Genomic DNA, 25012 nt, shown 5'->3' with positions numbered 1-25012 from the left:
CTTGTTATAGTCCTGCCCAATGAATTAGAAAATCAAATGTGTTTAATGATTCAGATAAGCATTGGCTGAATAGGTTTGATGACAAATTGGTTTTTCCTTGTCCAGTGTTATGTCTGGTAGTTTGTTATCAGGTAAGTGACTAAAGATCATGGCTGTAATCTGGTAGCAACTTGTCAGGTCAATCGAGATATGTTGCAGAGAAAGGTTTTAATATTTACATTTTATGCATTTCCTCTTCAGGCTGTTCTATAATATTCAGCGACGGCAAAGGGAGGAGCCAGATTACCTTTGATTTTGGAGACAGGATGAACCAAGTGTATAACTCGTGCCCGGATTGATTGTGATGTGGAATCATGAACTTAACACTGTCTGATTTATATTTAACTAGAGAGTTTTGATGGCTGGCAAATGGGGCTGTTGTGGTCCAGTAGTAGTGGCCCTACTTCCAAATCAGGAGGCCCAGATTTAATTCCCACCTGCTCCAGAGATGTTTCATTACACATCTGAGCAGGCTGATATAGCTAACAAAGAGACCAGCCTATCGTTCTAGTTTTACTGATAAAGCAATTGCCAAACACAGTCACTTGCCAAATGTCTATCACATCACTTATCCTTCAACTTACTCATCTAGTCAACATCACAATTGCTTATCACAATTACAGTGTACTTTGGAAATCCCACAAGTGATCTTCAATGGAAGGCAATATTTATTGAAACACCAATTTTTTTTGTAGATTAACTACATGAACAAATTTGACAAAGAGTTTACTTTCACCTGCCCATATGGCTCTATTATTAGTGGTCTCAAGGCTTATCACAGAAAATATTCTGAGGATAGGAGGTAGTTTGGAAACTAGTAGTACCATCACTTCAAGGGCCTTTATCTGCCAATTTTATAAACAGTTGGGTACAATATCCTTCATTTACTAATGCGAACAAAAATGTCAATGTTAGAAGTTATTTTTCAGTACCTTAATTTTCAGTTATACTCTACGTAGTGTGTATGTTGGTACAAACTAAATCTCTCTGAGATGCTTTATAATTCCAAACAAAGGTTTTCAATATAATGAACATAGGGAGACTGATTAACAATGTGAAGGTTTCAGTAAAATAATCCCATCCCAGGTTTCTGATGACAAAGTAATACATTTATGCAGTTACATAGATGCTCATGCAAAGAAACAGCCTTTTAGCCTAATATTGCACACGAAGCCCCCCCACCCCCCACCCCCAACTCCTCTAAGAGTCATGGAGATGTACAACACAGAAACAGATCCTTCAGTCCAATTCATCCATGCTAACCAGATATTCTACACTAATCTAGTTCTAATTGCCAGCACTTGGCCCCTATCCCTCTGAATCCTTCCTATTCATGTACACATCCAAATGCCTTTTAAATGTTGTAATTCTACCAGGTGCCACCACCTCCTTTGGCAGCTCATTCCATACACGAACCATCCTCTACATGAAAAACTTGCCCCTTAGGTTCCTTTTCAATCTTTCCCCTCTTAAACCTATGCCCTCTAGTTTTGGACTCACCTATTCTGGAGAAAAGACCTTGTCTATTCACCCTATCCATGCCCTTCATGATTTTATAAACTTCTATAAGGTCACCCCTCAGCCTCTAATGTTCTGGGAAAATAGCCCCAGCCTATTCAGCCATGCCCTATACCTTAAACCCTCCAACCCAGGCAACATCTTGGTAAACCTTTTCTGAACCCTTTCAAGTTTCACAACATCTTTTCTATAGCAGGGAGACTAGAATTCCACACAGTATTCCAAAAGTGGCCTAACCAATGCCTTGTACAGCTGTAACATGATGTCCCAACTCCTGTACTCAATACACTGACCGATAACAGCAAGCACACCAAATGCCTTCTTCACGATCCTGTCTACTTGTTATTCTACTTTAAAAGAGCTATGAACCTGCACTCCGAGGTCTATTTGTTCATAAACGCTCACCAGGACCTTACCATTTAGTGTTTTAGTCCTGCCCTGATTTGTCTTTCCAAAATGCAGCACCTCTCATTTATTTAAATCAAACTCCATCTGCCACGCCTCAGCCCATTTGTGCATTTGGTCAAGGTCCCATTATAATCTGAGGTAACTTTGTTCTCTGTCCACTACACCATAAAGTTTGGTGTCATCTGCAAACTTGCAAACCATACCTCCTATATTCACATTCCAAAACACACTGCCAAATCATTTATATAAATTACAAAAAGCAGTGGACCCAGCACTGATTCTTGTGGCGCACCACTGGTCACAGCCTTCAATCCGAAAAGCAGCCCTCCACCTACTTCTGTCTCCTATCTTCAAGCCAATTTTGTATCCAAACAGCTAGTTCTCTTTGTATTCCATGTAATCTAACATCACTAACTAGTTTACAATATGGAAACTTGTTGAATGCCTTACTGAGGTCCAATATCCACCACTTTGTCCTCATCAATGATCTTTGTCACTTGTTCAAAAAACTCAAATCAAGTTAGTGAGACATGATTTCCCACAAAGCCACGTTGACTATCCCTAATCAATCTTTGCCTTTCCAAATATATGGAAATCCTTTCACTCAGAATGCCTTCCAACAATTTGCCCACCACTGACATCAGGCTGACTGGTCTCTAGTCCCATAGCTTTTTCTTACCACCTTTCCTAAATAGTGGCACCACATGAGCCAACCTCCAGTCTTCCAGCACTTCCTCCATGGCTGTTGATTAATACAAATATCTCAGCAAGGCGCACAGGAATCATTTCCCTAGCTTCCCACAAAATTCTAAGGTATACTTGATCAGGTCCTGGGATTTATCTACCTTTGTGTTTTAAGATGTCCTGCACCTCCTGTTTATAATATGGACACTTTTCAAGATATTACTATTTATTTCCCCAAGTTCTTTAACTCCATATCCTTCTCTACAGTAAACACTAATGAAAAAACTTATTTAGTACCTCCCCCATCTCCTGCGGTTCCGTACACATACAGACAGCTTGCTGATCTTTAAGGAACCCTATTCTCATTCTAGTTACTCTTTTGTCCTTAATGTATTTTGTTGGAAGTTGGTGTTTAAGCTATTAAGAGTGCACACAAATTTCACAAAATGGATAAACATTTGCTTTTGATGGGTGTTCAATTTCATGGTAATTACTGCCTTTTTGAATAAATGGCTGCTGCTGCTCTAAAGAAATTTTAGGGAGACAAACAGATCCTGCTACCTTTGCAGGACATAGCTGGAGTTCCATCCTGATAAAAATAATAGTGGTTTCCTTGGTTACTGACTCTTAAAGTCAAAGGGACCTGGTTGCAGGTCACCTTGTAAGGATGGATTTGCTGATGTTTGGAAGGGGTTTGATTTGGAGGTGTCAGTGTTGGACTCGGGTGTATAAAAGTTAAAAATCACACAACCCCAGGTTATAGTCCAACAGATTTCTTTGGAAGCACTAGCTTTTGGAGCACTGCTCCTTCATCAGATGGTTGTGGAGTATAAGATCATAGGACACAATTTATAGAAAAAATTTAGTGTGATGCGACTGAAATTATATATTGAAAAAGACCCGGATTGTTTGTTAAGTCTCTCATCTTTTAGAATGACCACGTTGGTTTCAGTTCTTTCATATGTAAATCCAAGAACTTTCTTAAAGTTACATTCTCAAGTGAACTTTAATAATAGGTGCCATGTTGGCCTAATGGTTTGAAGGTGTCCGGTGCCCCAGTGTTCAGATTGATTCTAATCTGAAAAAGAGATTTACAGAATCTTACATGGATTCATGCAGTTTTTGAGCAAAATAAAATGTAATTCTGCAAGTACAAACTTATGTGTGTGTGTGTGTGTGTGTGTGTGTGTGTATTTTTCAACATATCATTTCAGTTACATCACACTGTAAACTTTTGCTATAAATTCTGTGTCTTACAATTGTGTCCTCCACAACCACCTGATGAAGGAGCAGCATCCCGAAAGCTAGTGCTTCCAAATAAACCCGTTGGACTATAACTCGATGTTATGTGATTTTTAACTTTGAAGGGATTTGTACCTTTAATTGATTTCTATGTTAAGGGAAATTGCTGAATTGGATGATAGTTAATGCTGAATGAATCCTTGAAACGCAGACCGAGCATATTGCAGCACTGACGAAAGAACTCGAAGACCTTAGGCTCATCCGAGAGAACGAGATCTTTCTGGACAAGACCTTCAGTGATGTTATTACACCAATCATGCCAGAAGAGAGCAGAAGAGTGCAGACGATGAGGAAGGCAGAGAGGAGACAGGTGCAAGAGACGCCGGGAGAAGTACCTGTCAGGAACAAGTTGAAGCTTTTGGAAACAGTAGAGTCTGATGACACTACCAGTTCGCAAGGCGGCCATGTTTGTCAATCAAAAGTTGCCGCAGAAGCAGAGCGGAAGAGTCGGACATCACATAGAGCCGTGGTAATAGGGGACTCCATCGTGAGAGGAACTGACCGGGGTTTTTGTGGCAGCAGACGGGATTTAAGGATGGTGTGTTGCTTTCCTGGTGCTAGAGTGAAAGACATCGCGGACAGAGTGCAGGACATCCTCAAGGACGAGGGTGAAGAGCCCGAGGTGGTGGTACACGTCGGCACAAATGATGTCGGGAAGAAGAGGAGGAACATACTACAGCGAGACTTCGCAGAACTAGGAAGAAGGCTAAAAAGCAGGACGTCCAAGGTGGTTATCTCCAGTTTGCTTCCAGTTCCTCGGGCTAGTGTGGCCAGAAACCGGGAGATAATGGACTTGAACGTGTGGTTGGGGAACTGGTGCAGGAAGCAAGGTTTCAAGTTCTTGGATCACTGGGGTATATTTTATGGTAACCATAAATTCTACAAGAGAGATGGCTTGCACCTTAATAGAACAGGGATCGGCATTCTGGCAGGCAGGTTTTCTGCTGCAACACCGCTACATTTAAACTAAGTAGCGGGGGGGAGGGGACAAGCTGGATGTTTAAAAAGGAAATTGAAGGGGTAGTTAGAACAAGAGAAGTCAAGAAAGACAACTGTATCAAGGAGGCAGAAAACTGGAAAAGGCATCATGCTGTAAAGTTGAGTGAAATAAGGGTTGAGGGGAAGGGTGAGAGCAGTAACAAATTAAAAATTCTATATATGAATGCACGAAGCATTAGACACAAGGTGGATGAGCTTGAGGCTCTTTTGGAAATTGGCAGATACGATATTGTGGGGATAACTGAGACGTGGCTTTATGGGGACAGGGCCTGGGAAATGAATATTCAAGGCTACACGTGTTATCGTAAGGATAGACTGACGGGCAGAGGGGGTGGGGTGGCCTTGTTGGTAAGGGAGGATATTCAGTCCCTTGCGCGGGCGGACCTAGAGTCAGGGGATGTAGAGTCAGTGTGGATAGAGCTTCGAAACACTAAGGGTAAAAAGACCCTCATGGGAGTCATCTACAGGCCCCCAAACAGTAGTCTGGATGTTGGAGGTAAGTTGAATCAGGAGCTGAAATTGGCTTGTCGCAAAGATGTTACTACAGTTGTTATGGGGGATTTTAACATGCAGGTAGACTGGGTTAATCAGGATGGTATCGGGCCTCAAGAAAGAGACTTTGTGGAGTGCCTCAGAGATGGATTTTTAGAGCAGCTGGTGCTGGAGCCGACCAGGGATAAGGCGATTCTGGATCTGGTATTGTGTAACGAACCAGAATTGGTCAGTGACCTCGAAGTGAAGGAGCCATTGGGAAGTAGTGACCATAATACAATAAGCTTCAATCTGCAATTTGAGAGGGAGTGGGTACAATCTGAAGTGACAATATTTCAGTTGAATAAAGGGAAATATGGAGCTATGAGGGAGCAACTGGCCAAAGTTCAATGGTTTAATACCTTAACAGGGAAGACCGTGGAGGAACAATGGCGGATATTTCTGTGTATAATGCAGAAGATGCAGGATCAGTTCATTCCTAAAAGGAAGAAAGATCCCAGGAGGAGACATGGGCGGCCGTGGCTGACAAGGGAAGTAAAGAAACATATAAGGTTAAAAGAGAAAAAGTATAACTTAGCGAAGATAAGCGGGAAAACGGAGGACTGGGAAGCTTTTAAAGAACAACAGAGGATTAGTAAGAAGGAAATACGCAGAGAAAAAATGAGGTACGAAGGTAAACTGGCCAAGAATATAAAGGAGGATAGTAAAAGCTTTTTTAGGTATGTCCAAGGCAAAAAAATGGTTAGGACAAAAATTGGGCCCTTGAAGACAGAAGCAGGGGAATATATTACTGGGAACGAAGAAATGGCAGAGGAATTAAATGGGTACTTCAGATCTGTGTTCACTGGGGAAGACACAAGCAATCTCCCTGAGGTAACAGTGGCTGAAGGACCTGAACTTAAGGGAATTTCTATTTGCCAGGATTTGGTGTTGGAGAGACTGTTAGGTCTGAAGGTTGATAAGTCTCCGGGACCTGATGGCCTGCATCCCAGGGTACTGAAGGAGGTGGCTCGGGAAATCGTGGATGCGTTGGTGATTATTTTCCAGAGTTCAATAGAATCAGGGTTGGTTCCTGAGGATTGGAGGGCAGCTAATGTTGTGCCACTTTTTAAGAAGGGTGGGCGGGAGAAAGCAGGAAATTATAGACCAGTTAGTCTGACCTCAGTGGTGGGAAAGATGCTGGAGTCTATTATAAAGGATGAAATTACGGCACATCTGGATAATAGTAACAGGATAGGACAGAGTCAGCATGGATTTATGAAGGGGAAATCATGCTTGACTAATCTTCTTGAATTTTTTGAAGTTGTAACTCGGAAGATGGACAAGGGAGATCCAGTGGGTGTAGTGTACCTGGACTTTCAGAAAGCTTTTGATAAAGTCCCACACAAGAGGTTAGTGAGTAAAATTAGGGCGCACGGGATTGGGGGCAAAGTACTAGATTGGATAGAGAATTGGTTGGCTAATAGGAAACAAAGGGTAGTGATTAACGGCTCCATTTCGAAATGGCAGGCAGTGACCAGTGGGGTACCGCAGGGATCCGTGCTGGGACCGCAGCTTTTTACAATATATGTAAATGATATAGAAGATGGTATCAGTAATAACATTAGCAAATTTGCTGATGACACAAAGCTAGGTGGTAGGGTGAAATGTGATGAGGATGTTAGGGGATTACAGGGTGACCTGGACAAGTTAGGTGAGTGGGCAGATGCATGGCAGATGCAGTTTAATGTGGATAAATGTCTGGTTATCCACTTTGGTGGCAAGAACAGGAAGGCAGATTACTACCTCAATGGTATCAAATTAGGTAAAGGGGCTATTCAGAGAGATCTGGGTGTTCTTGTCCACCAGTCAATGAAGGCAAGCATGCAGGTACAGCAGGTCGTGAAGAAGGCAAATAGCATGCTGGCCTTCATAACAAGAGGGATTGAGTATAGAAGCAAAGAGGTGCTTCTGCAGCTGTACAGGGCCCTGGTGAGACCGCACCTGGAGTACTGTGTACAGTTCTGGTCTCCAAATTTGAGGAAAGACATTCTGGCTATTGAGGGAGTGCAGCGTAGGTTCACGAGGTCAATTCCTGGAATGGCAGGATTGCCTTACACGGAAAGACTGAAGCGACTGGGCTTGTATACCCTTGAGTTTAGAAGACTGAGAGGGGATCTGATTGAAACGTATAGGCTTATGAAAGGACTGGACACTCTGGCAGGAGGGAACATATTTCCGTTGATGGGGGAGTGCCGAACCAGAGGACACAACTTAAAAATACGGGGTAGACCATTTAGGACAGAGATGAGGAGAAACTACTTCACCCAGAGAGTGGTGGCTGTATGGAATGCTCTGCCCCAGAGGGCAGTGGAGGCCCAGTCTCTGGATTCTTTTAAGAAAGAATTGGATAGAGCTCTTAAAGATAGTGGAGTCAAGGGGTATGGAGATAAGGCTGGAACAGGATACTGATTAGGAATGATCAGCCATGATCATATTGAATGGCGGTGCAGGCTCGAAGGGCAGAATGGCCTACTCCTGCATCTATTGTAATTAATTAATTAAAAAATTAATACATGTTTCCAGTTTGACTGTAAACATCACTATGTCAGGAATTGTTGAAGGATCAAAAGTCAAGTATTTAATGCAAATTATGAAACAGATTGTTCAGAGAGCACATATGATCAGAATGAACAACAAGAAAAGATTGTGTTAATGTTAGAATCCATAAGTCAGCCATGAGTATCTCAGTTGCAGGTTCATTCAAGTGTGTTGCAACAGGCAGTGGTTATAACTCAACAGCGTGTGGCATCAATTGGCTGAACTGGAACCTTTGGACAAAACAAGCAAAAATCATATGAAGGATTTACCTGCTTTTGATTAAGGGATGATAATTTATTGCCATCTTGAGAGAGTGGCTCTCCCCTGTGGAATTGAGGACTATGTCATTTCATAAGCACAGATGTCCTTCAGACTTACATTCCAGCATTACTGGGTAAATCTCCCAGTTAAAAAAAATGAAAATGTGTTTGGATATGGAGAAGGCATTTGTATTTGGTTGATGGTGGCTTGTAACTCACAGACATTATTGTATTCCATTGAAACCTGGAGTTTCTCATCAAGAGGTCCAAGACATGTTACTGATCTGTGCAGGTAGGAGTCCTAACTGCTATGGAGAAGATATTGGTGAACTGGCTTCCAAAACCACTGCAGACATTTAAGTGTAGGTACACCCATAATAATTTCCGGGAGAGAATACCAAAGTCTGTGCCTGTCTCCACGCCATATGTTGTATGTACTGATGTCTGTGCCGCTCTTCGTGCTGTACCTTGCATGTATTGATGTCCATGCCGGTCTCCACACCGTACCGTGTACATACCAATGTCCGTGTTGGTCTCCACACCGTACTGTGTACATACCAATGTCCGTGTCGGTCTCCACATCGTACTGTGTACATACCGATGTTCATGCCGGTCTCCACACCGTACTGTGTATGTACCGATGTCCGTTCCAGACTTTACGCCGTACTGTATATGTACCAATGTCGTGCCGGTCTCCATGCCATCCTGTGTATGTACCGATGTCCGTTCCAGACTTTACGCCGTACCGTGTATGTACCAATGTCCATTCCAGACTTTACGCCGTACTGTATATGTACCAATGTTGTGCCGGTCTCCATGCCATCCTGTGTACGTACCGATGTCCGTGCTGGTCTTTACGCTGTATCGTGTACGTACCGATTTTCTTTCCGGACTTTACACTGCACCACGTATGTACCGATGTCCGTGCCAGTCTCCACACTGTACCGTGTATATACCGATGTCCGTGCCGGTCTTTACGCCATACCGTGTACATACCGATGTCCGTGCCGGTCTCCACACCATACTGTGTACGTACCGATGTCCGTGCTGGTCTCGACACTGTACCGTGTACATACCAATGTCCGTGCCGGTCTCCACACTGTACGTGTACATACCGATGTCCGTGCCGGTCTCCACACCATACTGTGTACGTACCAATGTCCGTGCTGGTCTCGACACTGTACCGTGTACATACCGATGTCCGTGCCGGTCTCCACACCATACTGTGTACGTACCAATGTCCGTGCTGGTCTCGACACTGTACCGTGTACATACCAATGTCCGTGCCGGTCTCCACACCGTACCGTGTACGTACCGATGTCAGCTGCCAACAATGCAGCTTCCTGTGACAGGTGCTGTACAGAGCGCTGTTTTCTTACACTTCTTAAATGTACCTTCAACTTTACTTTTGTTATCTTAATAAATATTATTTCATCCTTCATTCAGGTTATGGTATACTTTGTTTGACTTTTGGGTGATTATTAGAGTTATAGTGATGTACAGTACAGAAACAGACCTTTCAGTCCAACCCATCCATGCCGATCAGATATCCCAACCCAATCTAGTCCCATTTGCCAGTATTTGGTCCATATCCCTCCAAACCCTTCCTATTCATATACCCATCCAGATGCCTCTTAAATGTTGCAATTGTACCAGCCTCCACCAATCCCTCTGGCAGCTCATTCCATACACGTACCACCCTCTGCGTGAAAAAGTTGCCCCTTAGATCTCTTTTATATCTTTCCCCTCTCTCCATAAACCTATGCCGTCTAGTTCTGGACTCTCCAACCCGAGGGAAAAGACTTTGTCTATTTATCCTATCCATGCCCCTCATGATTTTGTAAACCTCTATGAGGTCATCCCTCAGCCTCCGATGCTCCAGGGAAATCAGCCCCAGCCTGTTCAGCTTCTTCCTATAGCTCAAATCCTTCAAACCTGGCAACATCCTTGTAAATCTTTTCTGAGCCCTTTCAAATTTCACAACATCTTTCCGATAGGAAGGAGACCAGAATTGCACGTAAGATTCCAACATGGCCTAACCAATATCCTGTACAGCCGCAACATGACCTCCCAATTCCTGTACTCAATACTCTGACCAATAAAGGAAAGCATATCAAACGCCCTCTTCACAATCCTATCGACCTGTGACTTTACTTAAAAGGAGCTACAAACCTGCACTCCAAGGTCTCTTTGATCAGCAACACTCCCTTGGACCTTACCATTAAGTGTATAAGTCCTGCTCTAATTTGCTTTTCCAAAATACAGCACCCTGCGTTTATCAAAATTAAATTCCATCTGCCACTTCTCAGCCCATTGGTCTATCTGATCAAGATCCTGTTGTAATCTGAGGTAAACCTTCTTCGCTGTCCACTACACCTCCAATTTTGGTGTCATCAGCAAACTTACTAACTGTACCTCTTATGCTCACATCCCAATCATTTATATAAATGATGAAAAGTACTGAACCCAGCATCGATCCTTGTGGCACACCCCTGGTCACAGGCCTCCAGTCTGAAAAACAATCCTCCACCACCACCTTCTGTCTTCTACCTTTCAGCCAGTTCTGTATCCAAATGTTCTCCCTTATTCCATGAGATCTAACCTTGCTAACCAATTTCCCATGGGGAAAGTTGTCGAACACTTTACTGAAGTCCATATAGATCATATCTACTGTTCTGCCCTCATCAATCTTCTTTGTTACTTCTTCAAAAAACTCAATCAAGTTTGTGAGACATGATTTCCCACGCACAAAGCCATGTTGACTATCCCGAACCAGTCCTTGTTTTTCCAAATACATGTAAATCCTGTCCCTCATGATTCCCTCCAACAACTTGCCCACCACTGAGGTCAGGCTCACTGGTCTATAGTTCCCTGGCTTGTCCTTACCACCTTTCTTAAACAGTGGCACCACGTTTGCCAACCTCCAGTCTTCCGGCACCTCACCTGTGACTATCAGTGATCCAAATATCTCAGCAAGAGGCCCAGCAATCACTTCCCTAGTTTCCCACAGAGTTCTCAGGTACACCTAATCAAGTCCTGGGGAACTATCTATTTTTATACATTTCAAGACATCCAGCACCACCTCTTTTGTAATCTGGACATTTTTCAAGATGTCACCATCTATTTCACCACATTCTGTATCTTCCAGGTCCTTCTACACATGGTGAGAGATTTCTTTTTGCTGGTCTGCCCCAACCCGCTTTTCCCATTGGCCCCAGTATTATATTAAGCGATTTTCTATTAAGCTAGGTTTCACTGGAATGCAGCTACAGCGTTATAGGAGATCTACCTGTACTACCTCCTTCCCACGTAGTTAGTTACTTTTATTTCAAGGTAAATAGAGTGTTAATTTTCTTTCCTCTCTTTTTTTTCATTGTGATTCTTAATTCCTGTAACAGTGGTGAAAAGGTTAGAATGACCCGAATTTCTGACAATTCTCTCATACCTTCACTTGAAACCTTGTCTTCTAAAAGTGTTAATAAAAAGGAAAGAAATGGAGAACAAAGCATGTTCTCTGATGGCTTTGTGGATCTAATGGTACTCACAAACTATGCATGCACTGTCTGTAGACACACCTCACATTTGCAGCACTTCCATTCTATATAAAAAAGATACAAAGCCAAATTAATTGTACGTGTATAACTCACCAAGTCACCTTGAGTTTGGATATAATGTGACTGAGTAATAGAGGGACGATCCTCCATAGCTGCTACTGTATAACTTGGGTTCTTCAGGGTTTGACCCTCTACATCTTGAATTCACACTTGTTAAAAAGTAATAATTCACCCAAGCCATTACTGTGAAGTGTATTTTTACCTGTGTTAGCTCCAAGTAATCTTTGCAAATTTGAAAATGTAGTTCGATTAGCTTAGGTTTATTATTGAAATGAATGTACATTGGAGAAGTGAATGATTTATTAATTTACCAACAGGACGACAGCATGTAAGGCCATTGCAGCTCATAAGGACCTGATACGTCTAATTGATGATTCATTAATCTTTGTTCTTTAAACATTATGCAACTGCTGAATCTCTTGGTTTATGATTTCTCAGATTAGAGGGTTGTTTAATGGGAGTTTGCATAACCAGGTAGGTACATGAATAGGAAGGATTTAGAGAGATATGGGTCAAATGCTGGCAAATGGGACTAGATTAATGGAGAATATCTGGTCAGCATAGACGAGTTGGACCAAAGGGTCTGGTTCTGTGCTGTACATCTCTATGATTCTATACAACCAGCCTTTTTGTCTGCCAGTGTTGCTTGGGTAATTTGAATTTACTGTTGGCTCTATTGAGCAAGTTCAGTTTGCTTTGCAGTTATGAAGGAATCACTCATATCGTACTTTCTAGTACTTTTTTCCAGAAATCTGACACAGCAGAAATCTGACTGAGCAGAAAGGTGTCACGGTTATTCTCCAGTTTTTGTCAACCCAAAGATGACAATGTATAAATTACACTGAGGTTGTGGGTGGTCTGGGCGATGATGGTTTGATGATGGGAGTTGAGGTCATGGTCGAGGGGGCAGGAGGCGGAAGTGTCAATGAGTTGATGCCTTGCTTCAGCGGTGTTCGAGGCCAGGCACCAACTCACGGACACCACCTCCTCCTGCTGCCCTCGACCACGACCTCATCTCTATCACCAAGCCATCATCTCCAAGACCATTCCGACATCACCTCAAGGGATCTCCCATCCACAGCCTCCAACCTCAGAGTCCCGGAACCCTGCATCGCCTGATTTTACCCCTCCCCCCAAAATTCACAAACCTGACTGCCCCGGCCAACCCATCGTCTCCACCTCCTCCTACCCCACATATCTCCTCATACTTGACACTGTCCTATCCTCCTTGGTCCAGGAACTCCCCAAATACATTTGAGAAATCACCCACGCCCTCCACCTCCTCCATGACTTTCATTTCCCCGGCCCCCAAAGCCTCATCGCCACCATGGATATCCAGTCCCTATACACATCCATCCACCATGGCAATGGCCTCCCAGCCCTCCACTTCCTCCTCTCCCGCTGACCCAATCAGCACCCATCCACCAACATACTCATTTGGTTGGCTGAACTAATCCTCACCCTCAATATGTACCCCTTCCACTTCCTTCGGACCAAAGGGGTAGCCATGGGCACCCGCATGGACCTCATCGTCAGATACTTGAAACAGTCCATCTTCTGCAGCTACACCGGCACCATTCCCCACCTTTTCCTCCACTACATTGATGACTGTATTGGTACCACCACATGCTCCCATGAGGAGTTTGAAAACTTCATCAACTTCACCAATACATTCCACCCTGACTTCAAGTTCACCTGGGTCATCTTGGACATCTCCCTCTCCTTCCTGGACCTATCCGTCTCCATTTCTGATGACCGACTCAACACAGACATCTCCTTTGAACCTACCGACTCCCACAGCTACCTTTACTACACTTCCTCCCACCCCCCACATACTGTAAAATTGCTATCCAATTCCTCCGCCTCTGTCGCATCTGTTCCTAGGAGCTGCAATTCCACTCCAGAACATCTCAGAAGGCCTCCTACCGCAATGTCCCCTCCCACGTGGTCAACAATGCCCTCTGGCTCATCTCGAAGAAAGTGAGGACTGCAGATGCTGGAGATCAGAGCTGAAAATGTGTTGCTGGAAAAGCGCAGCAGGTCAGGCAGCATCCAAGGAGTAGGAAAATCGACATTTCGGGTATGAGCCGAAGAAGGGTGAAGAAGAGTGGGTGGCACGGTGGCACAGTGGTTAGCACTGCTGCCTCACAGTGCCTGAGACCCGGGTTCAATTCCTGCCTCAGGCGACTGACTGTGTGGAGTTTGCACGTTCTCCCCGTGTCTGCGTGGGTTTCCTCCGGGTGCTCCGGTTTCCTCCCACAGTCCAAAGATGTGCATGTCAGGTGAATTGACCATGCTAAATTGCCCATAGTGTAAGGTAAGGGTTAAGTGTAGGAGCATGGGTGGGTTGTGCTTTGGTGGGTCGGTGTGGACTTGTTGGGCCGAAGGGCCTGTTGCCATGCTGTAATGTAATCTAATTTTCACCTCTGACGCATCTCCTCCACTTCCTGCACCTCAATACTTTTGAACCAATCCCCTTCAACCACAACAAGGACAGAACGCGCCGGTCCTCACCTTTCACCCCACAAATCTCCACATACAACGCATCATCCTCCATCATTTCCACCACCTACAACCCAAACTCACCACCAGAGATATATTTCTCTCCCCACCCCTATCAGCATTCTGCAGAGACCATTCCCCCCGAACTCCCTCGTTAAGTCCACAGTCCCCCACTCCCAGCACCTTCCCTTGCCACCACAAGAGGTGTAAAATCTGCGCCCACACCTTCCCCCCCTCACCTCTATCCAAGGCCCCACATCGGCAGAGATTTTCCTGCATATCCAAACACCTCATCTAATGTGCCTGTTGCTCTTGATGTGATCTCCTGTACTTTGGGGAGACAGGATGCCAACTTGTGGAATGTTTCCAAGGAAATCTCTGGGACACATCAAATATCCCACCGCCCTGTGTCCAACCACTTCAACTCCCTCTTCCACTCCTCCCATGCAAGTCCTGGGCCTCCTCCATCGCCAGATCAAAGCCATCTGATGCCTGGGGGAAGAACACCTCATCTTCTGCCTTGGGACCCACCAACCACATGGCATCAACATCAACTTCACTAATTTCCTCATCTCCCCTCTCCCACCTCATCCCAGATCCAACCCTCCAACTCAGCATAGCCGTCTTGAACTGTCCCACCTGTCCATCTTCCTTCCCAGCTATCCACTCCACCCTCCCCTCTGACCTATCACCATCACCCTCCACGTGCATCTACCAATCACCTTTCCAGCTACCTCACCCTCATCCCCACCCTTATGCTCCTATTTATCTCTCAGCCACACACCCCACCACCACCCCCCCAATTCCTGATGAAGAGCTTATACACAAAATGTCAACTCTCCTGCTCCTCGGATGCCGCCTGACCTGTTGTGCTTTTCCAGTGCCAAACTTTTCAACTAATTCCTGGTAAGGTCAGGATAGACTCAAAGTTGTAGTTGGGAATCTTTGATGTCATAACTGATTATTGGGTACTTTCTTCAGCCATTGTCTCAATATTGTTTCTCTTATAAAGTCGTGCATAAACTCATGGAGCCTGTGAACTGTAAGGTCAGCATGGTGTCATAGTGGTTAGGACTGCTGCCGCACTGGGTTCAATACCAGCCTCAGGTGACTGCTTGTCTGGAGTTTACACATCCTTCCCATGTCTGTGTGGGTTTTCTCTCACAGTCCAAAGGTATGAAGCTTAGGTCGATTAGGCATGCTAAGTTGCCCTGCAGTGTCCAGCAATGTACAGGTTAGGTGGGTTAGCCATGGCAAATGTAGCATTATGGGGATAGAGTCAGGGGCATGGGCCCAGGTGGGATGCTTTTTTAGGGTCAGTGCAGACTTAATGGGTCAAATGTCCTTTTTCTGTGCTATAATTCTATGACTCTGTCTGTGGAAGTGATCCTTTACAGAAAATGTATCTGGACCAAGTCTGATCTGTAACAATGCATCTTATCATGCATCTTATATATAATCTGGAAATGTTTATTATGAAGGTAGTTTCTCTGAAAATTGTTAGTATTACATACTTCGACATTTAGTACCCTTCACCCTCATGAAATGAGCATAAGTTGACTTGACGTTTCAAGGAATTAAAATGCAAACTATCTGTGGGAGAAAGGTTTTATTACCAGGCTGTACTGTTAGTGGAATGAGTGACTTCAGTCTGCTTACGTGGTACTGGCAAGATCAGACTTGGGCATGAAGTCTTGTTCTATTAATAGAAAGCACTCGTTCCAATTTTTTCTCCTGAGCTATGTTTAAAAAGATTGTGCTTATGGTCTTTTTCTCACGAGCACCTGCAGCTAATGGCATTTTGAAGCTCAGACTCACATCGTTGATCAGTGTGTTCAAAAATGCAGCTGACAGTGATATTTCTGGGAATATAAAGGCTAGGGCTAGGTGTTTCTACTCCTGTGTTGAGCTGTCAGTCAGGTCTTTGATCAGAAGCAATGAAGACACTGGGCCTTCTACTTATTGTCATTGCTGGAGTCCATGGATTATCTCCAGGTAAATGGAGAAGGAAATGTTTTATGACCCTAGTATAATATTTCCATAATCCACTCAGCCAGACTTGTAGCTGTTTTCAATGAAATGTTGAATTAAAACTCGTCTGTTAATGACATTTTGTGCACTAGTGGTGCCTAGGATTTAGAATGAGAATCCCTAAACTAAATCTGCACACAATGCCTAAAGCCTCCTTTAGACAGGAGACTTTGTTTGTTTTGGCTGGTTTAAAGTCCAACTTGCACAGATTGGCTACACTGCGCAATGTGGAACATCTCTATTCTATACAGTGTCTCCTATGTTCCACCCTTAAATCAGCCACAGGGTTTTACAGATGTAGTCTTTGCATAGTCGAGGAAATCATTGGTAACGGGAGAAAATAAAGAATGCATTCTCACTGAGGAGTTACATAAACAATGGAAATCAAATATTTCTTTTGTATTAATGTAACCCATTGAATCTGTGACTTAATGCATAAAGGTGTATGAATCCCTGGCACTGGATGAGGTGTACCCTAGAACTCTGTGGGAAGCTAGGGAAGTGATTGTTGTGCCCCTTGCTAAGATATTTGTATCATCAATAACCATAGGTGAGATGCCAGAAGCATGAAAGTTGGCTAATGTGGTACCATTAAGAAAAAGCCAGGGAAATATAGACCAGTGAGTCTGGTGGGCAGGTTGTTAGAGAGATTCTAAGGGACAGGGTTTACATTTGGAAAAGTAAGGACTGATTAGGGATAGTCTGGTTTTGTGTTGGGAAATTGTATCTCACTAACATGACTGAGTTTTTGAAGAAATGACAAACAGGATTGATGAGGGAAGAACAGTGGACATGACCTGTATGAGCTTCAGTCAGGCATTCGACAAGGTTCCTCACAGTAGACTGGTTAGCAGGGTTAGATCACATGGAATACAGGGAGAACTAGCCATTTGGACACAGAACTGGCTCAAAGGGAGAAGACAGAGGATGGTGATGGAAGGTTGTTTTTCAGACTGGAGGCCTGTGACCAGTGGTGTGCCACAAGGATCGGTGCTGGGTCCATTGTTTTTCCTCATTTATATCAATGATTTGGAAGTATGGTTAGTATGTTTGCAGATGACACCAACATTGAAGGTGTGGTCGACGGCGAAGAAAGTTACCTCAGAGTACAATGGAATCACGATCAGATGGGCCAATAGGTTGCAGAGTGGCAGATGGAGTTTAATTTAGATAATTGTGAGGTGCCTCATTTTGGAAAGGCAAATCAGGACAGGACTTATACGCTTAATGGTAAGGGCCTAGGGAGAGATGCTGAACAAAGAGACCTTGGAGTGCAGGTCCATAGTGGCTTCAAAGTGGAGTTGCAGTTAGATAGGATAGTGTAGAAGGCATTTGGTGTGCAAACCGTTATTGGTCAGAGCATTGAGTACAGGAATTGGGAGGTCATGTTGCGGCTGTGTAGGTCATTGTTAGGCAACTTTTGGGATACTGCGTTAAATTTTGATCTCCCTGCTCCCTGGATGTTGTGAAACTTGAAAGAGTTCAAAATATGTTTACAAGGATGTTGCTAGGGTTGGAAGTTTGAGCTACAGGGAGAGGCTGAATAGGCTGGGGCTGTTTTCCCTGCAGTGTCAGAGGCTGAGGGATGACTTGATAGAGATTTATAAAATCATGAGGGAATAAATAGGGTAAATAGTCAAGGTATTTTTCCCCAGGGTGGGGGAGTCCAAAACTAGAGGGCATTGGTTTAAGGTGAGAGGGGAATGATTTAAAAGGGACCTAAGGAGCAAATGTTTCACACACAGGGTGGTATGTGTGTGGAATGACCTGCCAGAAGAAGTGGTGGAGGCTGGTACAATTGCAACATTTAAAAGGCAAATGGATGGGTATATGAATAGGAAGGGTTTAGAGGGATATGGGCCAAAAGCAGGCAGAAGGGACTGGATTAATTTAGGACACCTGAATGGCATGGATGAGTTGAACTGAAGGGTCTGTTTCAATGCTGCATGTCTTCGTGACTCTATTACTCTAACAGCCCCTAAACTGAAAAAGCATACAACTAAATTGAAATTTAAAATAATCCATGATAGTTCTTGCGTATTTGCAGGTCTCAGGTTGTCGGGGAGAAAACTCTCAAAATATGAGATTTACTTTCACTATGCTATATTTTAAAGGGATTAAGAGATTTTCAACTGATTCCATCTCACTTTAATATAAGCTCAATATTATCTTTTCCAGCACGAGAACCCAATGACATCAAACGTCCTGGTAAGTCCCTATAAATCTTTAATATCCAAAGTAAAAGTGAACGTTGTACCTTAGCAGATGAACACATGCTGGTGTTCTATTCTGTCAACATAGAATAATCCATTTCACATGTTCTTGCTTCTTCACTTGTAAGTCTAAGCAAAGATTGATGATTAAGTGGGGATTCTCAGGAAAATCTCACTTCTATCTCCTTTCATCTTCACGTATGCAACAAAAAACAGAAATTGCTGGAAAGACTCAGCTGGTCTGTCAGCATTTGTGGAGAGGAATCAGTTATTATTTCAGATCCAGTGACCCTTCCTCAGAGCTGATGGTAGGTATACTTAGAAGAGATTGAGCGATTTTCAACTGATTCCATTTCACTTTAATGTCAATTCAATGTTATGTTTTCCAGCACAAAAGCCCAATGGCATCAAACATCCTGGTAAGTCCCTAAACATCTTTAATATCTAAAGTAAAATGTGAATATTGTACCTTCGTGGATGTACACACACATTAGTATTCTATTCTGTGAACAGAGGATTATCCTTTACACATACATAGAACATAGAACGTTACAGCACAGTACAGGCCCTTCAGCCCTCGATGTTGTACTGACCTGTGAAAATAATCTGTTGCCCATCTAACCTATACCGTTTCATTGTTATCCATATGTATGTCCAATGCCATTTAAATGCCTTTAATATCGGTGAGTCTACTTTTGTTGCAGGCAGGCAGTTCCACGCCTCTACTACTGAGTGAAGCAACTATCCCCAATATCTGACCTAGATCTATCACCCCTCAATTTAAAGCTATGTCCCCTCATGTTAGCCTTCACCATCTGAAGAAAAAGGCTCTCGCTGTCCACCCTATCTAACCCTCTGATTATCTTACGTGTCTAGATTAAGTCATCTCTCAACCTTCTTCTCTCCAATGAAAACAGCCTCAAGTCCCTCAGCCTTTCCTCGTAAAACCTTCCCTCCATACCATGCAACATCCTAGTAAATCTCCTCTGAACCCTTTCCAAAGCTTCCACGTCCTTCCTATAATGCGGTGACCAGGACTGGACACAATACCCCAGGTGCGGCCTTACCAGTTTCTTGCATAGCTGAAGCATGACCCCGTGGCTCCTTTATAATTCCATGAACTTGCCTGTTGAAGTGATCCTTTCCAAAAAATGTATCTGGATCAGGCTAAAATTGTAACAGGACATTATAGAGTGTACTATTATTTACTTATCAATGCTACTTAGCTATGTGATCTGCCTGTATTGCTCACAAGACAAAGCTTTTCACTGTGCCTCGGTATACGTGACTATAAATTCGATTCAATTCAATTCATATATATGTTCTGTCAGCAAAAAAGACCCTGAGCTTCCAGTTGTTGCTGCTTCAGTGCACCACCCTGTTCCCTGGCCAACATCTCTGTCTCAGGCTTCCAGTGAATTTCAGTGCAAGCTGGAAGAAAAGCACCATATTTTCGACTTAGGAACTTTACAGCCATCTGGATTCAATATTAAGTTCAGCAATTTTGCTCTTCTCAGGGTCAGTGCAGACTCAATGTGTCAAATGACCTCATTATAATTCTATGAACTTGCCTGTGGAAGCGATCGTTTACAGAAAATATATGTGGATCAGGCCAAAATTGTAACAGGACATTATAGAGTGAACCATATAATGCATCTTATATGTAATCTGGGAATGTTTATTACAAAGAAAGTTTGTTTTGTTAGTGTTACATTCTTCAGCATTAATATCCTGCATCCTAATGAAATGATCAGACATTGACTTGAAATTTCAAGAAAATAAAATGCAAACTATTCTTGGGAGAAATATTATATTACCAGGCTGCACTGTTAGTAAAATGAGTGATTTCAGTCAGCTTACATCTTACTGGCAAGATGAAACTTGGATGTGAAATCCTGATCTGTTCAGAGAAAACATTTAGAGATGTACAGCACTGAAACAGACCCTTTGCTCCAACCCTTCTGTGCCGACCAGATATCCCAACCTAATCTAGTCCTATTTGCCAGCACTTGACTCATATCCCTCTAAACCCTTCCTATTCATATACCCACCCAGATGATTTTAAAATGCTGCAATTGTACCAGCCTCCAACACTTCCTCTGGCAGCTCATTCCACACACGCACCACCCTCTGCTTGAACAAGTTGCCCCTTAGGTCTCTTTTATATCTTTCTCCTCTCACCCTAAACCTATGCCCTCTAGTTCTGGACTCCCCCACACCAGGGAAAAGACCTTGTCTGTTTACCCTATCCATTTTCCTCACGATTTTATAAACCTCTAAAAGGTCACCCCTCAGCCTCCGACGCCCCAGGGAAAACAGCCCCAGCCTATTCAACCTCTGCCTATAGCTCAAATCCTTCAATCCTGGCAACATCATTGTAAACTTTTTCTGAACCCTTTCAAATCTCACAATATCCTTCCAATAGGAAGGAGACCAGAATTGCACGCAATATTCCAAATGTGGCCTAACCAATGTCCTGTACAACCTCAAGATGACCTCCCAACTCCATACCCTTACCAATAAAAGAAAGCATACCAATAAAGGAATGTCATTCTTATCTATCCTGACTACCTGCAAAAATAGTTCAAGCCCCAAAGGTGGCACGGTGACTCAGTGGTTAGCACTGCTGCCTCACAGCGCCAGAGACTCAGGTTCGATTCCATCCTTGGGCGATTGTCTGTGTGGAGCTTGCATGGGTTTCCTTCAAATGCTCTGGTTTCTTCCCAGTCCAAAGATGTGCAGGTCAAATGAATTGACAATGCTAAATTGCCCATAATGTAAGGTGCATTAGTCAAAGAGAAATGGATCTGGGTGAGTTACTCTTCAGAGGATCGGTTTGGATTTGTTGGGCCAAAGGGCCTGTTTCCACATTGTAGGGAATCTAATCTAATCTCTTTAGCCTCTCCCGATAGCTCAAACCCTCCACCCCTGGCAACATATTTGTGACTCTTTTCTGAGCCCTTTCAAGTTTCACAACATCTTCCGATAGGAATGAGACCAGAATTGCACACAGTATTCCAACAGTGGCCTAACCAATGTTCTGTGCAGCATCAGCATGATCTACTAACTCCTATACTCAATGCACTGACCAATAAAGGTAAACATACCAAATGCCATTCTTAACCATCCTGTCTACCTGTGACTCCAATTTTGAGGAACCTGCACTCCAAGGTCTCTTTGTTCAGCAACACTTCCCAGGACCTTACCAGTAAGTGTATAACACCTACCCTGATTTGCCTTTCCAAAATGCAGCACATCACATTTCTTTAGAGTAAATGAGATCTGTCACACCTCAGCCATTGGCCAATCTGATCAAGGTACCAATGTAGTCTGAGATAACCTTCTTCGCTGTCCATTACATGACCAATTTTGGTGTCATCTGCAAACTTACTAACCTTACTTCCTAAATTCACATCCAAATCATTGATATAAATGAGGAAAAGCAGTGGACCCAGCACTGATCTTTGCAGCACACCATTGGTCACATGCCTCCAATTCGAAAAGCAACCTTCCACCACCACCCATTGTCTCTTATGTTCAAGCCAGATCTGTATCCAAATTGCTAGCTGTTCCTGCATTCCATGTGATCTAACCTTATTAACCAGTCTACCATGAGGAACCTTGTTGAGTATCTTATGGAAGTCCATATACACAATGTCCACTGCTTTATTTTTATTTGTTATCTATTTGTACTTGACTTTTATTTTCTCCTGGACTACTTTGCTTGTGGTTGTGGTCATTTTCTCACGAGCACCTGCAGCTAATGGTAGTTTAAAGCTCAAACTCACATCGCTGATTAGTGTGTTCAAAAATGCAGCTGATAGTAATATTTCTGGGAATATAAAGGCTAGGGCTAGATGTTTTTATTCCTGTGTTGAGCAGTCCGAGTCAACTCTTTGATCAGCAGCATTGAACGTAGTGGGCCTTCTACCTATTGTCATTGCTAGAGTTCACGTATGGAGAAGGAAATGTTTTATGTGTAACATTTCCATAGCCCACTTAGCCAGACTTGTAGCTGTTTTCAATGAAATGTTGAATTAAAACTTGTCTGTTAATGACATTTTGTGTACGAGTAGTGCCTGGGAGTTAGAATGAGAATCCCTAAACTAAATCTGCACACAATGCCTAAAGCCTCCTTTAGACAGGAGACTGTTTGTTTTGGCTGGTTTAAAGTCCAACTTGCACAGATTGGCTACACTGCGCAATGTGGAACCATCTCTATTCTATACAGTGTCTCCTATGTTCCACGCTTAAATCAGCCACAAGGTTTTACAGATGTAGTCTTGGCATAGTCGAGGAAATCATTGGTAACGGGAGAAAATAAAGAATGCATTCTCACTGAGGAGTTACATAAACAATGGAAATCAAATGCTTGTTTTGTTTAAATGAAACATACTGAATCTGTGATTTGTTCCCCATAACATTCATTGAAGAGGATAACAGGTGAGGTTACACAAACTGAGTTTTTTTTTGTAATTGGACTGTATCCCAATTACACTTTTACTTAGCCGTGAGGGTTACATTTACCATGTGGGAAATAAATGCGCATCGATATTATGGATACAACTGCCCCTGTACTGAAAGCATACAATTAAATGTTGAACTATAAAATAATCCTTGATCGTTCTTGTCGGTGTCTGGTTATTACACAGGTGAAAGCCCTCACAGTATGTGGTTTAATTTTACAATGCCATACTTTAAAGGGATTGAGAGATTTTCAACTGATTCCATTTCACTTTGTTATCTTTTCCAGTAAAAAGGCCCAATGACATCCAAAGTCCTGGTAAGTCCCTATAAATCTTTAATATCCAAAGTAAAATGTGAATATTGTCCTTTAGTGGGTGAACACATACGCTGGTGTTCTATTCTGTGAACAGAGGATAATCCATTACACATGTGATGCTTCTTCACTTGTAAATTAAGGAATGATTGATAGTCAAGTGAGGATTCCCAGGAAAATCCCACTTCTATCTCCTTTCAACTCCTCATATGCAACAAAAACAGAGATTGCTGGAAAAGCTCAGCTGGTCTGGCAGCATTTATGGAGAGAAATCAAAGTTAACGTTTCAGATTCCATGACCTTTCCCCAGAATTGATGGTAGTTATACTTTGAAGGGATTGAGAGATTTTCAACTGATTGCATTTCATTTTAATGTCAATTCAATGTTATATTTTCCAGCACAAAAGCCCAATGACATCAAACATCCTGGTAAGTCTCTATAAATCTCTAATATATGAGGTAAAATGTGAATATTATACCTTAGTGGATGAACCTAGGGAATGTTGCTGAACAAAGAGACCTTGAAATGCACGTTCATAGTTCCTTGAAAATAGAGTCGCAGGTAGATAGGATAGTGAAGAAGGCTCTGCGAAGTGGCAGATGGAGTTTAATTCAGATAAATGCGAGGTGCTGCATTTTGGGAAAGCAAATCTTAGCAGGACTTATACACTTTATGGTAAGGTCCTAGGGAGTGTTGCTGAACAAAGAGATCTTGGAGTGCAGGTTCATAGCTCCTTGAAAGTGGAGTCGCAGGTAGATAGGATAGTGAAAAAGGCATTTGGTATGCTTTCCTTTATTGGTCAGAGTATTGAGTACAGGAGTTGGGAGGTCATGTTGCAGCTGGACAGGATATTGGTTGGCTGCTTTTGAAATATTGCGTGCAATTCTGGTCTCCTTCCTATTGGAAGGATATTGTGAAACTTGAAAGGGTTCAGAAAAGATTTACAAGGATGTTGCCAGGGTTGGAGGGTTTGAGCTATAGGGAGAGGCTGAACAGGCTGGGGCTGTTTTCCCTGGAACGTTGAAGGCTGAGGGGTGACCTCATAGAGATTTATAAAATCATGAGGGACTTGGTAGGGACAGATAGACAAGGTCTTTCCCCTGAGGTGGGGGAGTCCAGAATGAGAGGGCATAAGTTCAGGGTGAGAGGGGAAAGATATAAAAGATACCTATGGGGCAACATTTTCACGCAGAGGGTGGTGCATGTATGGAATGAGCTGCCAGACGTAGTGGTGGAGGCTGGTACAATTATAGCATTTAAAAGGCATCTGGATGGGTATATGAACAGGAAGGGTTTGGAGGGATATGGGCCAAATACTGGCAAATGGTATTAGATTAGGTCAGAATATCTGAGCGACATTGACGAGTTGGATCGAAGGGTCTGCTTCCGCGCGCATATCTCTATGACTCTATAACACACATGCTGGTGTTCTATTCTGTGAACATAGGATTATCCTTCACATGTGTGATACTCCTTCACTTGTAAGTCTAAGTGATGATTGATGGTCAAGTGGCGGTTTCCAGCAGAAGGCCACCATCAGACAGAGATTCCCTTCCCCTCCGCTGTCAGCCTTCCGCAAGGACTGTTTC

At 43.2% G+C, this 25012-nt stretch overlaps 1 protein-coding gene across 1 annotated transcript in view; it reads left to right on the top strand.

Annotated features, from left to right (window-relative positions):
* The first annotated feature begins 8882 nt into the window (after window positions 1–8882).
* Window positions 8883–25012, top strand: part of LOC140458290 (uncharacterized) — a 30759-nt gene continuing 14629 nt past the window's right edge. The window contains exons 1-5 of the mRNA XM_072552692.1: window positions 8883–9383; window positions 18544–18637; window positions 19032–19061; window positions 23396–23425; window positions 23822–23851. Coding sequence (XP_072408793.1) covers window positions 8883–9383; window positions 18544–18637; window positions 19032–19061; window positions 23396–23425; window positions 23822–23851 — 685 coding nt within the window. The remainder of the gene's footprint in view (window positions 9384–18543; window positions 18638–19031; window positions 19062–23395; window positions 23426–23821; window positions 23852–25012) is intronic.

The sequence above is a fragment of the Chiloscyllium punctatum genome, chromosome 32, assembly GCF_047496795.1.
Source record: "Chiloscyllium punctatum isolate Juve2018m chromosome 32, sChiPun1.3, whole genome shotgun sequence".
NCBI lineage: Eukaryota > Metazoa > Chordata > Chondrichthyes > Orectolobiformes > Hemiscylliidae > Chiloscyllium > Chiloscyllium punctatum.
The sequence above is the reverse complement of the archived record's forward strand: the minus strand, read 5'-3'. Positions and strand labels throughout refer to the sequence as shown.